At 45.8% G+C, this 18,048-nt stretch overlaps 1 protein-coding gene across 1 annotated transcript; it reads right to left on the bottom strand.

Annotated features, from left to right (window-relative positions):
* Positions 1-870: 870 nt before the first annotated feature.
* Positions 871-8,729, bottom strand: LOC139275574 (uncharacterized protein C13orf42). Its single transcript, XM_070892744.1, has 3 exons — positions 8,316-8,729; positions 4,256-4,403; positions 871-1,115 (listed from the first exon to the last, which is right to left on the bottom strand). Exons 1-3 carry the CDS (start codon positions 8,727-8,729, stop codon positions 871-873), a joined length of 807 nt encoding a protein of 268 aa, XP_070748845.1.
* Positions 8,730-18,048: the final 9,319 nt, after the last annotated feature.

The raw sequence follows: 18,048 nt of genomic DNA, 5'->3' as shown, positions 1-18,048 counted from the left end.
CCTAAACCTCTCCACCTCTCTACTTCTCACTGTTTCTTTAAGATGCTCCTTAAAGCCTACCCTTTTGACCAAGCTTTTGGTGATCTGCCTAATATCTCCATTGTGACCCGATGTCGAATTTCATTTGATGACGCTCCTGTGAAGCACCTTGGGACTTTTTACTATGTTAAAGGCGCTATATAAATACAAGTTGTTGTTGTTGTCTTTGGTGAGAAGAAGTTGTTACCAAACGGGCAACTGTGGGCGCGACATCTCCATCCTGCACAATGGAACCACATTTCAACCTTTGTGCCTTAATCAGCATTCTGCCCACTGGAACATAAGCCTTCAAACACTACATATCGTTTAGGTTGTGCATAGTTTGAGATGCTCAGTAGTCATGTCCATAGTCATTGCTTGATATGGCTATTGTTTAGATGATATGGTGAGTGCTCTCTGAGGCCGGCACATGTTAGCCTTGCCTTGACAGGCTGCATTGGGTTATCAGTCTCTCCGTTGGGTGAGATGCTGGGTGACAGTAAAATGCATCACCCTATAGGCTGAAACTTGTGCCACATTTCTCAGGCGTGAGCCTGCCTCCCATTGGCTGGGGTCAGCTCAGGATTGAGGCTGCCAGGCGCACAGTGAGAGTTTTCCCATTCTCCAAAAAAGCAATTAAAATTTGAAGGGTAGTACAAATATAAAAACAAATATTCTATCAGCTGTAGAAAAAACATGGTAACAAAATATCGACAAGGCCTCGTCCAAACGTCAATGATTGCACGTTTGGTTGAAAAAGGAATTTGCGATGTTAAACAAAGAATTTTGAAGGATTAAACACAAGCTTGTTATCCGGAGCCTCCAAGCTTCAAAGCATAGCTACTGTCTGATCTAAAAATCGTCATCTTCATTACGCACTTTCGGCTTGAACCTCAACGTGTGAATTGGACTCTCGACCAGTTTGGGGAGGTACATTGGGCGTCTCTCGAACCTCTGGAAGCTCATTCGCATCCCGTCGCTGTGCCGTCGGGGCAAGTGGTCCATCTTTGACAAATGCGCTACATCAATGGAGTACCTTCTTGGTGACTTAAGGATCCAGTTCGAATGCAAACTGTGTTCGCTGGTGCTGCTGGCAACTTGACACAAAAGGGAAGCACTTAGATTTGTCATTAATATACAACTAATTGTCTGCTACATTAGCAACACCAACAACAACTAGCATTTATATAGTGCCTTTAACATAGTAAGACATCCAAAGGTGCTCAACGGGAGTGTAATCAGACTGAGATTGACACTGAGCCACATAAAGAGATATTAGGACAGGCTTGGTCAAAGAGACAGGTTTTAAGGAGCATCTTAAGGAAGAAGAGTGAGTTGGAGAGGTTTAAGGAGAGAATTCCAGAGTGTAGTGCCTTGGCAGCTGAAGGCACAGCCGCCAATAGTGGTGCGATGAAAATTGGGGATGTGGAAGAGGCCATAATTGGAGGAGCACCGAGATCTCGGAGGTTTGTAGGGCTGGAGGAGGTGACAGAAATAGGGAGGGGCAAAGCCATGGAGGGATTTGAAAACAAGGATGAGAATTTTAAAATCAAGACATTGCCAGACTGGGAGCCAATGTAGGTCAGCGAGCACAGGGGTGGTGGGTGAATGGGACTGGTGCAAATTAGGATACGGGCAGCTGAGTTTTGGATGAGCTTACGTTTACAGAGGGTGCATGATAGGAGGCCGGCCAGGAGAGCATTGGAATAGTCGAGTCTAGAGGTAACAAAACAATGAATGAACATAGGAATAATGGCAGGCCATTTAACCCCTCGAGCCGGCTCCATCATTCAAGTGGGCGTCAGCAGAACAGCAGAGCCTCTCCCTTAGCTCGCCGCAGTCAGGACCCAGGCAAAGATGGAGGAGCACAAGGACAAAGGCTGCCAACTCTGGAGGCTTCATCACATGACCCCTCGCCTCCAACTTCCCCGCCCAATCAAACTGCCTTTATTCACCATCTTCAACATGGTTCTAACGAATAAATAAAAGTATTCAAAGAAAATAAAGAAGGCAGCACTTTTTTATATCCCTATGACTTTTCTCATGGACTGCTCAACCAATTCCTAGAAACTCCAGGTGAGTCCTTTTTTTAAATTTGTTCACAGGATGTAGGTGCCGCTGACAAGGTCAGCATTTGTTACCCACCCCTAATTGCCCTTGAGTGGCTCGCTAGGTCATTTCAGAAGGCACATTGTTGTAGGCCTGGAGTCATATATAGGCCAGACCAGGTAAGGACAGCAGATTTCCTTCCCAAACAGACATTACTGAACCAGATCGGTTTTTACAACAATCCAATAGTTTCATTATTGGTACTAGCCTTTATTCCAGATTTATTTAAATAACTGAATTTAAATTCCCCAGCTGCCATGGTGGGATTTGAACTCATATCTCTGGATTATTAGTCCAGGCCTGCAGGATTACTAGTCTAGTAATATTACCACTATGTTACTGTTCCCAAGAGGGTTGGCAACCCTAACAAGGACAGGTATGGCGGTTTTCCCATGATGGAGCTTCATTCGGCACTTTGAAGAGCCTCTAGCCATCATTCTGACTTGCCAGTAACCACCCCCCCCCCCCACCCCCACATCTAAATGAGTCAGTGCCTGGTGTTTGGGACAGGGTCACGGTGGCGATAGGGGCACATTCTGCTACCGCGGCAACGTTCTCTGGTAGAACCAACGACAACCTGGCTCACTGGAGTGGCAGGGTCAGCTCTGCCTTTGGCCGACTCAAGTGGAGAATCCGGCAGGAATGAGGGCTGAGTCTGCCAAGAACAATTGCTGTCAACCAAGCTGTCGTCCCTACTGCCTTACAACATGGGTCAGAGTCACATCGAGCAGCTTGGCCATTTCCATTTGCACTGTCTACAATGTAACACTGGCATCAGCTGGCTTCCAGTGTGATACGTGCAGCCCTATATGCACATCCAGGAATGGGCACTTCTCCCATCTGCCCACAACAACTGAGGCTCCTCTGATGGGAAACTCCACCATAAGATGTTGTCTCAACAGTCACTTGTGGTGAGCTATTCCCTGTTTTTTTCTCATTTGCCTGTTAAGCTTCTAGTGATAAACATCGGAACAGGAGTAGGCCATTCAGCCCCTCAAGCCTGTTCCGCCCTTCAATTAGATCATGGCTGATCTGTACCTCAACCCCATTTACCCACCTTTGATCCACATTCCTTGGCAACCTTACCCCCCCCAAAAATCCATCAATCTCTTGTCTGAGGTCTGAGTCTAGACTCCCTCATTGCTGATTCATCAACCAGTGGAAACAACTTGCCATTATTACCCTCTCAAAACCTATCCTGATTTTGAAAACCTCCAAATACATAAACAGCAGTCAGATCAGGTGACGATATAGAAAAAAAATCTCAGGGTCTAGACAGTGTTTGTAGACCACTCAATTTTGCTTAAACACAAGAACATAAGAATTGGGAATAGGGGTAGGCCATATGGCCCCTCGAGCCTGCTCTGCCAATCAATAAGATCATGGCTGATCATCGATCTGAACTCCACTTTCCCGCCCGATCCCCTTATTCCTTGATTCCCCTCAAGTCCAGAAATCTATCTATCTCAGCCTTGAATATATTCAACGACTCAGCATCCACAGCTCTCTGGGGTAGAGAATTCCAAAGATTCACAAGCCGCTGCGTGAAAAAATTCCTCCTCATCTCAGTCTTAAATGATTGACCCCTTATCCTGAGACTGTGCCCCCTGGTTCTAGACACTCCAGCCAGGGGGAAACAACCTCTCAGCATCTACCCTGTCAATCCCCCTCAGAATCATGGATATTTCATTGAAATCAGCTCTCATTCTTCTAAGCTCCAGAGCGTACAAGCCCAATCTACACAATCCTTTCCTCATAGGACAACCCTCTCATCCCAGGAATCAATATAGTGAACCTTTGTTGCACCACCTCTAAGGCAAGTATATCCTTCCTTAGGTAAGGAGACCAAACCTGTACACAGTACTCCAGGTGTGGTCTCACCAAAGCCCTGTACAATTAAATATGTTATAACCAGTTTAATATATAATAATATTTTTGGATCAAACTCTTCCATGTTTTTGTTAGCACTGTAGTATCATATAAGGGACTAACACTACACATTTTGATGTCAATTTTTAGATCTAAATATTTCAGCTTATTGTATGACTCTGAGACTTCATGCAACCTTCACATTAACAGAGCTACAAAACATAGTAGTTGTTTTTGTTTACGACGAAGATGATCTTACTAATAAAATCCACGTCAAGGTGCGTGTCTTCTGCTGAGTGAACTTTGGGTTTGTTTTCCTGTTCAAAATCTGCAATGATTGAATCAAAATATGCCAGCGTCTCTGCTTCCATTGATACTGGTGCAGGAATAGATTCGTCCTTGGGTTTCTGTTCAATAAATAAAAACTGTTTTATTTATGTAAGAATGGAAAATATTGCATAATTTGCCAACAAAAATGCTAACCATTTACAGGAAGTGCGTGATGGATAGAATGTCACTGGAATGGATGGGCCCATTAAAGGGTGAATAAGACCTTTCAGACTAGGTGATTGTTTTCATGCATTTATTGTACATTTTAAATTTTGGGATAAAGTAGGAAAAAAGAAAGAACTTACATTTTCATTGGCGCTTTTCTCAACCTCAGGATGTCCCAAAGTGCTTTACAGCCAATGAAATACTTTTAAAGTGCAGTTACTGTTGTAATGTAGGAAACGCAGCAGCCAATTTGCGCACAGCAAGGTCCCACAAACCGCAAAGGGATAATGACCAGATCATCTGATTTAATGGGGGATAAATATTGATCAGGATACTGAGGAGAACTTCCCTGGTCTTCTTTGAAAGAATGTCATGGGATCTTTTATGTTCAGCTGAGAAGGCAGATCGAGCCTCAGTTCAACGTCTCATCTGAAAGATGGAACCTCCGACAGTGCAACGCTCACTCAATACTGCACTGGAGTGTCAGCCTGGATTTTGTGCTCAAGTCTCTGGAGTGAGACTTGAAGCCACAACTTTCTGACTCAGAGGCCGAGAGTGCTACACTGAGCCTTGGCTGACACTTATATACAGTGATATGGACGGGCAACAAACATGACCATTCAAAACGATTCAGGGGTTTGATTTGTTGCTTTTACAATGGTGGCTGGTTGTTCACTGATTATTTTTTGTGAATGGAATGTTTAGAAAGGGTAGTATTTTTGTTTAAAGAGTTAGCGAGAACAGAGTGCTTTTTGATTGGCCCAAATATACAATTTACTAAAAATAAAAGTCAATCAATTTGCTTCTTACAGGTATGTTGGACACTTCCCCGCACCCTATGGACACTTCACTCCGTCAACAATGCCAAGTATGAAATATTTGAATACACAGAGGGTTATTCCTTTTGATATACTATTTCCCATTTCTTATTTGAAGCAAAATAAATGCATTGAGAACTATTTAAATTTTTTATATCCATTAGCGACTAGGGATGGGAAGTAAATGCTGGCCGTGCTAACAACGTCCATATCTCAAGAATTAATTTTTTTAAATCTAATTTTTGAAAATCTTTGGTGTAGAAATTAGGCCATCCAGGGGCCATTTCTCGGGCACTAAAGGGTCTCCTATGTCTCCAAAATGGCGGGCAGGAAATGCACGCTCTTTACGAGCCGGATGTGTACCGTTTTCTTACAGGCAAAAACAAAATAATCGGTGTGGAGTGCCCACGCCTATATCCAAATAAGGGGCCTAGTGCCTGTTTGAGGACACCACTGCAAAACTGGTTTGCCCTATGGCAGACAGCGCCAGATGCACTCGGGAAAATCAGGTTGATATGAGGCCTAACCAGCGATGTGTAAAGGGACTGCTGCAGGCCGCAACCAGCAAGGTAAGTTAATAAAATATACTTGCGTGAATGTGGAGTAGGACCGGCCCATCCGGCTCCACATTAAAACTATGCTGGCCACTGCTTCTCCCGCCCTTGGTCACCCTCCGCTGCCCTGACCAGTTGCCTCAAAGGTCAAAATCAACCCACTTGAGATGAAACACAACGGCCCACGTCACACAGGGCAGCTGTGAAGATTTATAAATTGAAACGATGGTTGCGTATGGCTCCATTCACAGTGAGGAGCCTCACTCGATGAGAATGTGGGTAACATGGTTGGCACTAGCGTGTTCTAGAGCTTTCTCCCACCTGTACTTGTGTCTAGAGAGGTTCAATGCTGCAAAATTACCCCTTAAAATTAAATGATGGTTACAATTTCTAAGCAGCTGAATGACATTTAACCATCTAATAAAAGGTTTTGGTCTGGAAATTAAATTGTCTGTTTTTTGGGCAAAGATTGGTCACTGCCAGTTTCAAGGGTATGTTAGGATAGTGGTTATGTTACTGGACTAGAAATCTAGATGCCTGGACTAATAATCTGGAGGCAGCAGTTCGAATCCCACCACGGCAGGTGGGGGAATTTAAATTCAGTTAACTAAATAAATCTCGAATTAAAATGATGACCATGAAACTGTCGGATTGTCAGAAATTACCCATCTAGTTCACTAATGCCCTTAAGGAAATCTGCCATCCTTACCTGGTCTGGCCTAAATGTGACTCCAGACCCACAGCAATGTGGTTGACTCTTAACTTCCCGCTGAAATGGCCCAGCAAGCCACTCAATTGTATCAAACCGCTGCGACAAAGTCAGCACTGTTAAGAACATAAGAATTAGGAACAGGAGTAGGCCATCTAGCCCCTCGAGCCTGCTCCGCCATTCAATAAGATCATGGCTGATCTGGGAGTACCTTTACCACACGGACTGCAGTGGTTCAAGAAAGCGGCTCACCACCACCTTCTTGAGGGCAATTGAGGATGGACAATAATTGCCGGCCTTGCCAGTGACGCCCACAGCCCTTGAACAAATAAATAAAATAAAAAATATGGCGTATCCAAGGTGGCCATATTGGTAGTCATCTAGGGCACCCACTGAAGCAAGCATTAGACTCACGGCCTAAGCAAATCAGGGATCTAAAGCTTGTTTCAGGCCCCTTTTCGGTTCATGACTGACCACAGCTTGCACCATGTGGACTGCGATCAGTTTCCTCAGGTGCATAGCAGCCAAACCAGTAGGTCCTTAAAGCTGCTGATAGCTGCCAACCAAATGATACATTTAAAGTTAATCTTACTTACCCGAGTGTGAAGAAAGGAGTCCTCCTCCCAGCTCAACATTAAAACTGTAGGCTTCTGCCAGTCATTGCTCTCCCTTCCCCACACAATTGCATCCTCCCCACCACCCCCCTACCCCACCGCCTTCCTGGACTTACCTTGGGGATAAATATTTGTCAGGACACTGGTGAGAGCACCCCTGCTCTTCTTTGAATAGTGCCATGGGATCTTTTACATCCACCTGAGAGAGCAGACGGGACCTCAGTTTAACGTCTCATCCAAAAAACAACCTTTCTGGCAGTGCAGCACCTCCTCAGCACTGCACAGCATGAGTTTTCACATGTCCACTGATGATACCCAGCTCTACCTCTCCCACACCCCCCACTGTCTCTATACTATCAGACTGCTTGTCTGACATCCAGCACTGGATGAGGAGAAATTTCTTCCAATTAAATATCGGAAATATGCCAAAAACTCCATCCCCTTTCCAGTGGTTCGATCTCTGTCCCCGGCAACTGTCTAAGGCCTACCGTCTGTTCACAACCTTCGTGCCATATTTGATCATGAATTGAGCACATCCATTCTATCACTTAGATCGCTTATTTCCACCTTCGTAATATCGCCTGTCTCCGCCCTTACCTCAACCAATCTGCTGCTGAAACCCTCATCCATGCCTTTATCACCTCTAGACTTGACTATTTCAATGCACTCCTCACAATGTCCCAAAGCGCTTTGCAGCCAATTAAGTACATTTAGTAAGTGTTGTAATGTAGGAAACGGGCAGTCAATTTGTACACAGCAAGCTCCCACAAACAGCAATGAGATAATGACCAGATAATCTGTTTTTTATTGGCCAGGACACCAGGGGGAACTATCCCGTACTTCTTTGAATAGTGTCTTTGAATCTTTTACACCCACCTGGATGCGGCTCATCTAATATTCATGTACACAAAAAATTGGCAAAATAGTTTAGGGAGTGAATTTCAGAGTTAAAGACCCAGGCAGCTGATAGCACAACTACCAATGGTGGAGGATTTAAAATGGCAAGGCTTGCTTCTTGGCATCTGTCTCGTTTCTTACCCATTATTGTAACTGTAAATGGGCGGGATGGGTTTCAGTAGCTGAGTAGAAAGCCAGTCCTGTCCGGTAAGGAGGAGCAGTCAATACTTACTTTAGAGATGTGCTTGGGGGGCGACGCTTTCTTGCCAGGTTTCAAAGGCTTGGTGGATGCAGAAGCTGGGTCCGGCCGGTGGTCCTTGGGCCTGTTGAGATTGCTGACCGGCCGGTATTGCTGGCGCAGGACGATCAGGTCCTGGAGGTACTGCAGACAGTCCTGGGTCCTGGAGAACATCCAGACCCTGTCTTCGGCCGTGATGTTGTAGATGGAGGAGCCTACGCTCACCGCGCTCTTGCTCCGTTTCAGAGAGGTGCCGAGGTTTGGATGGCTTTCCCCGATCAGGTAGAGCGAGGTGCTGCGAACCAGCCTGATGCCTGAGTCCTGACCTTGCCACTCTGTGTCTGCACCAGAACCAGCCAGCTTCCTGTCGGCGTGCGGGCGGAACATGGAGTTGAGCTTCTTCAACATGGTCCTGCTGGAGTGACCCTGTCTCCCTGAGGCAGCAAGTGGGTGACAGGCTATCGCATCTTCACAGGGAGAGGCTGCACCTTACTTGGTGGTGTGCTTGCAGCGATGGCTTCCTCATTTTTGACCGGACTGTGAAGGAAGGGGCTTCTTTTGCGATCCCAATGTGTGTGCTGGCTGGCTGGCTGCTTATAACATCATCCCAGGTCGTTCGTCCCAACTTAATCCCTCACTGATCAGAGATGTTTGGCCACTGCTGCTTCCCGGAAGGCCGGCTGCTGACCATGGTGCTGAAAAGGACATCCCGAGCCACAGGGCTCCAAGCGGCCCAGCATTGAACCAGTGCTACCTGCTCAGCAGTCCCTGCTTGCCGGATACTGGGACCTGCATGTGCAGGGATAGCAGAGTGCCCGGCGGACAGCTGACTCAACAGTAACACAAGCTCAAGGGCTGCAATCCGATCGCATCTCCCTCTCTGTCACACGAGCATCTGGGCTCAAGTGTCTCCCTGTCGTTGTGCAGACAAAGGCTGTTATCGGCCTCACCCAGTCGAATGTCATTCATCCAAACAGTATCAATTAGTTAAAGTGCAGGCACAGCCAGGTGCCGAGCAGCCCAGACATCAACACAGACAGGTATTGACCAGCAATCCTCCTATTTTAAAGATGCCGGAGTTGGCACATTGCTCCATGCTGGGATCAAGGATGTTTAACTAACAACTTCGGGCGTTCCACTCTCTGCACCAATTCCGCCAATAAACCAGATGCAGCTACCTCTTGGTGACGCCAGGACTGCACGCTCCGAAGGAGCTGGGGTAGTGTTCAATCATGAATGGGACCGGATAACGTTACTGTGCTGGGCTGCTTGTCTGTTTCTCAATGCACATTCCAGGGACCAAAGGGTCTGGATTTCATTCATTGGATAAATGTTATATTAAAAAGTAGAAACCAGTAACAGAATTTTACTAAAAGTGTTTAGCACTTTCTTAGAGAGTCTTACAACACTAGAAACACAAGATTGGACTTTAGCCAAAGAGAGTTGTTTTAAACATAGAAACATAGAAAATAGGTGCAGGAGAAGGCCATTCGGCCCTTCTAGCCTGCACCGCCATTCAATGAGTTCATGGCTGAACATGCAACTTTAGTACCCCATTCCTGCTTTCTCACCATACCCTTTGATCCCCCTAGTAGTAAGGACTTCATCTAACTCCTTTTTGAATATATTTAGTGAGCAAGGGGATGGGGTTTTAGTAAGCAAGATTCAAGGGGAGCTCATGTACAATCGGTACCATGAAGGGTCATCACAGAGGGAGTTTTTAACACTAGGTCACACCTCCCACTTGACAGCTTAACAAATGAGAATGAAAGAAAGGACTTGCACTTATATAGCACCTATCGCATCCTCATGACGCCCCAAAGTGCTTCACAGCCAATGAAGTACTTTTCAAGTGTAGTCACTGTTGTTTGGCAGGCAATTTGCACACAGCAAGCTCCCACAAACAGCAATGGGATAAAAGACCAGGGGCTAGGTTTTACACTTTTGTGCAGATCACCTAAAAATGGGAGGTATTCACAGCATGGACGGTAAAAATGGGTTTTCAGATTGCCAGCTTGTCACCCATTCTCAAAGCCCCTAGTCTCCATTTTAAAATTGGGCGTTACCACAAGCGATATGAAATGGGCGTTAGCGTTAAATCTCTCTGACCTTCTGCCGTAAAGTGTCGCCTTCCTTAGCACGGCATGGCAACGTTCATTTCCCGTGATTCAGGAGGTCAGGGGTCATCATTACATGCGCAGAAGAGGAGACAGAGAGAAAGGGAGCAGAGAGGGGCTGAAAGCGTGTGTGGGTGTGGTGTGTGCTTGACTGGCTGTTGTGGGAGGCATGAGAGAGATTCACGAGTAGCAAAAAGCCTACTAAGCACCCAGAACATAGTTGGCACTGAGTTTTTGTCGAACAAATAATATATAACATGGAAGGGATGGAGGAGGCCCTGGAGCTGTTAGCCAGGAACACTGGTGGCAGAAGGCTCCCAGTGGTCCCAAGCATGGCACTGCACCTAGTATTGCTGACGACACATGAGAGCCAGGAGCAACATCTTGCTTCTGGCTCAGAGCATATTCCCACCTCTGGACCGTCCTCTCCCGTATCCGTCCAAGCAGCAGTTCGGATTTCATCCCCACCACCGCCCCCCCCCCCAATAAAGCATCGCCTGAGGACCTCCTCGGCCAGGCAGCTTGGAGTCAGGAGGGGAACGGGAAGGGGTAAAAGTGGGGATGAGAAGCGGGGGGGGGAGGGGGGGGGAAGGGTTGGTATTTACAGATATACTTATGATTTCAGACAAATGTTCGGTTTAAATGTTTTTTATTTAACATAACCTTGTTGCGCATTGGCTCAGAGACTGCATCGTTACATACTGGTGATTCTTTAACATTAAAGGGTATAATTACACTTAACTTCAATCAACTTAAATTTTAACTGTCACCAAGCTAATGCCCACCATTGATGTATGATGTGCACACCCAGCAGTGTGTCAGCCTTGTAAATACCACCAATGTTCTTTCAGGCAAAGCGCTCATTTATGAGCTCCTGACATAAGAGTCTTGTAGCTATGAATGCCACCACAGGCTCTTTCATGCAGTCTACAGGGGGGCGGGGGCATGGCTTCAATATCAGCCTGATTGTGTGGCCCGAGGTCAGCGTCCACCTCCTCGTCCTCTTCTTCCTCTCTCTCTCCTGAGCTAGACCATCACACTCTTCTGGCAATTCTTGCCCCCTCCTGATAGCCAAGTTGTGCAGCATGGAACACACCAGCACAAATTGAACTACCTGCTCAGGGTGGTATTGGAGTGTGCCTCCTGAGTGGTCCAGGCATCTAAAGCACTGCTTAAGCACTCCAATGGTTTTCTCCATGATATTGCGAGTGGCTCTGTGGCTCTCGTATCGCTTCTCTGCTTCAGTGTGGGTGTCGCGCGGGAGGGGGTCATCAGTCAGGTGGTGAGGCCATATCCTTTGTCACCAGCATTGACCTTGTGGCTGATTGTTAAACAAGTCAGATACAGTGCTCTCATGCAGGATGTGAGCATCATGGATGCTGCACAGAAATTTAGCATTCACTGTCATAATAATTTGCTGGTGCTCAACAACGAGTTGCACATTCAGGGAATGGAATCCCTTGCGTTCCTGAAAACCTCTGCATCCTGAAAAGGTGCCCGCATCGCGATGTGCGTACAGTCTATTGCTCCCTGCACCTTAGGGAAGGTAGCAATTCGGTAGAATCCTGGAGTCCTCTCAGTGTGAGCCTCCCTGGTCATAGGGAAGCTGATAAAGTCCATCCTGCATGCGTACAGGGCTTGAGTGACCTGTCTAATGCAGCAATGTGTTGCATGCTGAGTCATATCACAAATGTCGCCAGCTGAGGCCTGAAAAGAAACCAATGCATAGAACGACAGTGCTGCGGTGATTTTGACCTCAATGGACACTGCAGTCCTGATGGTGCTGGCAAGCTGCAGATCTCTCTTTATGAGCTGGCAATCTCAGTGATAACCTCTTTATGGAAGCGCAGTCTCCAAAGGCAAGTGGTGTCGGGCAAGTTGAGGTAAAACTGCTTCTCCCTGTACTTGCGAGGGGTGTAACGTCTGGTCCTCCTCATCAGTTTGTCACATCTTACATTGGGCACATAATGCTGTCGAGCGTACTTTCTGCCATCTCGAGTCTGCAGCATGTAATTGGTCATCAAGAGAGGGTGAGAAAGGACAGGCCCCATTCCAATAGCTATCTGTTTTCCACTGATTTGTCACAAAGAATGAATGTCCCCACGAAGATACCTATTAAATTCCAATCGTCCACAGTATGATAAAGGTGTTTTTTCAGATGTTCGCACCACCTCCAAAGACCTCCAGAGTACATCCGAACTCCCCTGAGGTTGAAGCAGAGCAGCCTTTTAAATGATGCGACATGTGATTTAGAACATGGCGTCCATACCGCTGTGAGTAGTTCCGGTTAGTTCCACTTTTTCCCGGCGGTTTTTTGGGCGAATGATATTGTGTGCGAGGTGGTGAAAGTGACTGTGGTGACGATCTCCTGGGCGTTAATTTCTGCAAATGTGATCTTTACGACAAAAAAAAGTGGGCAGTCGGTATTAAAGAATCTTGGCGTTAATTACATGCGGAAAGTAATGCTGGGTGATATTATGGGTGTTGGTTTCGTCCATTCTGATGATTCCACCCAAAAAAAGTGGGCGGCGGTATTATTTTTTCCAGCGTTATGTGCATGGGGAAAGTAATGCTCGGCGATAAGTGTCTGAAAAATAGGCGTCAGTTTCCATTTTGTGGCTAAATGGGCGCTATCTGGTCGTTATACTTCAGTTCAGCTGTAAAATGGATGTTATGCATGCAAAAAAAGTGTAAAATCTAGCCCCATATAATCTATTTGCTGAGATGTTGGTTGAGGGATAAACATTAGTCAAGACACCAGGGAGAACTCCCCTGCTCTTCTTTGAATAGTGCCATGGGATCTTTTACAGCCACCTGAGAGGACAGACTCTGTGTAACATTTCATTTGAAAGCTATCAATAGTGGATTAGCCACACCCAACTTTTCTTGGAAAGGAATTACAAATCAGGCTTGCTCCTAATGCTTTTTATTCATCCTTATCACTTAAAAGTACCCCCTATGATCTGAAATGTAACCTTACACATTTAGTACATGGGATATTGCATGGCAATTGAAATTTTCAAGACTGAGATCGATAGATTTTTATTGTGTAAGGATATCAAGGAATATGGATCAAAGGTAGGTAAATGGAGTTGAGGTAAAGATCAGCCATCACTTAATAGAATGGCAGAAACGGTTCGAGGAGCTGAATGGCTTACGTTCCTATGTGCTAGGAAACTTTTTAGTGAATAGGACATAGGATTTCACTACATCTCCTATCAGGTCATAAGATGAATGTGAACAATCATCCTAACACTATTCCTAACAGGCAAAACTATTAAATGAGTTTATTTACAAATGTAATTATTTACAAAAACAGGCCTGCGAGGAGTCAGCACCAGAAGAGGCAACAGACCATAAACAGCGGGAGGAGAGGCAGTGGGACCTGCAAGGAGTCGGGACTGGAAGCGGTGCATAGAACATAAGAACATAAGAAATAGGAGCAGGAGTAAGCCAGTTGGCCCCTTGAGCCTGCTCCGCTATTCAATAAGCTCATGGCTGATCTGATCATGGACTCAGCTCCACTTCCCTGCCCACTCTCCATAACCCTTTACTCCCTTATCGCTCAAAAATCTGTCTATCTCTGCCTTAAATATATTCAATGACCCAGCCTCCACAGCTCTCTAAGGCAGAAAATTCCATAGATTTACAACCCTCAAGAGAAGAAATTTCTCCTCATCTCAGTTTTAAATGGGCAGCCCCTTAGTCTGGGACTATGCCCCCTAGTTTTAGTTTCCCCTATGAGTGGAAATATCCTCTCTGCATCCTCATTATCTTATATATTTCAATAAGATCACCTCTTAGTCTTCTGAATTCCAATGTGTATAGGCCCAATCTACTCAACCTATCTTCATAAGTCAACCCCCTCATCTCTGGAATCAACCTTGTGAACCTTCTCTGAACAGTTGCCAATGCAAGTATACCCTTCCTTAAATATGGAGACCAAAACTGTATGCAGTACTCCAGGTGTCGCCTCACCAATACCCAGTACAGTTGTAGCAGGACTTCTCTGCTTTTATACTCTCTCCCCCTTGCGATAAAGGCCAACATTCCATTTGCCTTCCTGATTATTTGCCTTCCTGATTACTTTTGTGTTTGATGCACAAGAACCCCCAGGTCTCTTTACACTGCAGCACTTTGCAATTTTTCTCCATTTAAATTATAATTTGCTTTTCTATTATTTCTGCCAAAGTGGATAACCTCATATTTTCCCACATTATGCTCCATCTGCCAAATTTTTGGCCACTCACTGAATCTGTCCATACCTCTTTGCAGATCCGTCAAATTCTAAAACAACAAGAAAAACAAGGAGTGACATCACAGTACAGCAGGTAGGTGATTGATGGGTGACTATTAACATTTTTTTTCTCTAAGCTAGGACAGTGGTTTAAACTCTGTGCAGGAACTATAACATACTATATTAAATAAAGGAGCAGGAGGCTGTCCAATGGAGGGAGGAAGGGAAGTGTAATGTGGTAGTTGTGGGGGTTTCAATAATTATGGGGACAGATAGCATCCTTTGTAAGCAGGATCGGGAGTCCACATGGTATGTTGCCTACCTGGTGCCGGGGTAAGGGACATTTCAAACTGGCTTAAAAGGATACTGGAGTGGGAGGGGGAGGATCAAGTTGTTATAGTCCATGTTGGGACCAACAACAGAGGAAAGAGTAGGCAAGAGGTTCTGTTTGAGGAGTACCAGGAACTAGGAGCTAAATTAAAGAACGGGACCTGTAGGGCTTGAAAACCTCACTTTTGAAAATCATGATAACTTTCAAAAGAAAACTTCTGTATAAAGCACCCAGTGTAAGGCCCAGGCAATCAAACTTTGTGATTAAGCTTTTTAAACATTCTGTATAAAGTGATTAATGTAAAACACGAAAGCTGTAAATACTGACTTTCTGTAATATGTAAGCACTCCTGGAGACTTCTATTTAACATGTATAATGTTAATCTGTGCTAACGAGGTGAAACCCCTGAGAGAAACCCCTGTAAGAAACTTCTTATGGAAATGGAAATCCACACAAACTGTAATCAGAAGATACACGCCAATACAATAGAAATTATATTTCTGCAAGAAACCTTTTGTAGATATGTAAACACTGATACTGACTAAACCTTTATAGAAATGTAAACACCGATACCGATTATGTAAGAATTATAATGAGACACAGTGAGGTCCATGATAGTGCTAGACTAGACAATAGAACAGTTTCCGAAGTGCTAAATGCGTGCTCAAAGAAGATAGAATATCGATGGATCAAAGGAAGGATTCGATGGGTGGCAGGTAGCCATGGAAACAACACCTGAAAAAAGGCAAGGACGAATCTCACAGACAATGGAACAGCAGCCCGCAGTCGTCAGAGAGGGATGACATGGTCAGTCATCAAAAGTTGTGTTCTATGAACGCGTCAGACCACCGGGTCGACCGTGAGTGCACAGGGAAACTGAGGAAGAGACTCAGTAAAGTCAAGAGGGAACACGGCTGCCGTTAAGGAAGGATGACCCGGTCAGTCATCAGAAGACGCGCATCACGACACATCAGCGGACCACTGGAATAATCGTGAGCACACAGGGACATGAGGAACTGGTAACTATAACATAGCTTAGCAGCTCAAGGGACAGACTGATAGGTGTAACAGGTTGATCAGTACTCAGTAAAGACTGGCACGTACAGTGGGAACTATACTTATTGGTGTCTTGTCATTATTTTCCAGTGTCGAACTCTGAGAAGTAGCTGGTAGTGTTAACTAATTGTTCAATTTAATTAATTAATCTGGGACAAAACCATTATCCTACATGTTATATATGTGGACTTGTATTTACTCTGTACAGCCACCAGAGGGCTCATTCCCCGGAATCCCAAGGGATCCCATAATCCCTTGGGAGCACAGGTATTTAAGAAGGCTTCACAGGTTGGAGAGGCACTCTGGAGACCTGCAAAAAAAGACTACGGTCACACTTTACTTTGAGCTCACAGTGTTCAGTCTGACTCTTTCTCCATACAAAACAACTGGCAATGAGATACAGATAGCGAACCCAAAGATGCAGAGAACAGTGGGCATCCTGGAGAAATTCTCGGAGGGAGATGATTGGGAAACTTTTGTGGAGCGACTTGACCAATACTTCGTGGCCAATGAGCTAGATGGAGAAGAGAGCGCTGCCAAACGTAGAGCGATCCTCCTCACCGTCTGTGGGGCACCAACGTATGGCCTCATGAAGAATCTGCTCACTCCAGCGAAACCCACGGAGAAATCATACGATGATTTGTGCACACTGGTCCGAGAGCATGCGAACCCAAAGGAAAGCGTTCTGATGGCGAGGTACCGGTTCTACACCGACAAAAGGTCTGAAGGCCAGGAAGTGGCGAGCTATGTCGCTGAGCAGGACATTGCGAATTTGAAGGACATTTGGAGCACATGCTCAGAGACTTTTTCCTACTTGGCATTGGCCACGAAACTATACTTTGCAAACTTTTGACTGTAGAGACCCCAAACTTGAGTAAGGCCATAGCGATAGCCCAGGTGTTCATTGCCACCAGTGACAATACGAAGCAAATCTCTCACCACATAAGTACTGTGAACAAAGTGATGTTGTTTTCGAATCGTAACGTACAGGGCAGGTCACACACACCTGCAGCTACACATCCGCAGATGTCTCAGAGTCCACCATCAAGGGTGATGAATGCAAGGACATTAACACCTTGTTGGTGCTGCAGGGGTGAACATCGTTTCCATCCAAATCGATTTAAAGGATACGTTTGCAAGGGCTGTGGAACAATGGGACACCTCTAATGAGTGTGCAAGCGAGCTGCTAAGCCTGTTAATCCTACAAACCACCACATTGCAGAGGAGGACAGATCCACGGAGGATCACGATGAACCAGAACCTCAGATAGAGCAGGCAGAGGTACATGAGGTGCACGCATTCACCACGAATTGTCCCCCGATAATGCTAAATGTTGAATTAAATGGACTCCGGGTGTCAATGGAGCTGGACACAGGCACGAGCCAGTCCATCATGGGCAAAAAGACTTTCAAAAGGTTGTGGTGCAACAAGGCCTCAAGGCCAGTCTTAACTCCGGTTCTCATGAGACTAAGAACTTACACTAAAGAACTGATTCCTGTAATCGGCAGTGCTACCTACAATGGAGCGGTGCACAAGCTACCACTCTGGGTGGTACCGGGAGATGGCCCCATGCTGCTCGGCAGGAGCTGACTGGGAAAGATACGCTGGAACTGGAACGATGTCCGAGCGTTATCGCCCTCTGACGACACTTCGTGTGCCCAGATCTTAAACAAATTTCCTTCACTGTTCGAACCAGGCATCGGGAAATTCCAAGGAGCAAAAGTGCAGATCCACCTAATTCAAGGGGCACGACCTATCCATCACAAGGCGAGAACAGTACCGTACATGATGAGAGAAAGGGTAGAGATCGAGCTAGACCAGCTGCAACGAGAGGGCATCGTTTCACCGATCGAGTTCAGCGAGTGGGCCAGTCCTATTGTCCCAGTCCTCAAGGGAGTCGGCACCATCAGAATCTGTGGCGATTACAAAGTAACTATTAATCGTTTCTCCCTGCAGGACCAATACCCACTACCAAAAGCCGACGAC

The sequence above is a fragment of the Pristiophorus japonicus genome, chromosome 11 (genome assembly GCF_044704955.1).
Source record: "Pristiophorus japonicus isolate sPriJap1 chromosome 11, sPriJap1.hap1, whole genome shotgun sequence".
NCBI classification, from domain to species: Eukaryota; Metazoa; Chordata; class Chondrichthyes; family Pristiophoridae; genus Pristiophorus; species Pristiophorus japonicus.
This window is presented reverse-complemented; position numbering and strand designations above follow the sequence as displayed.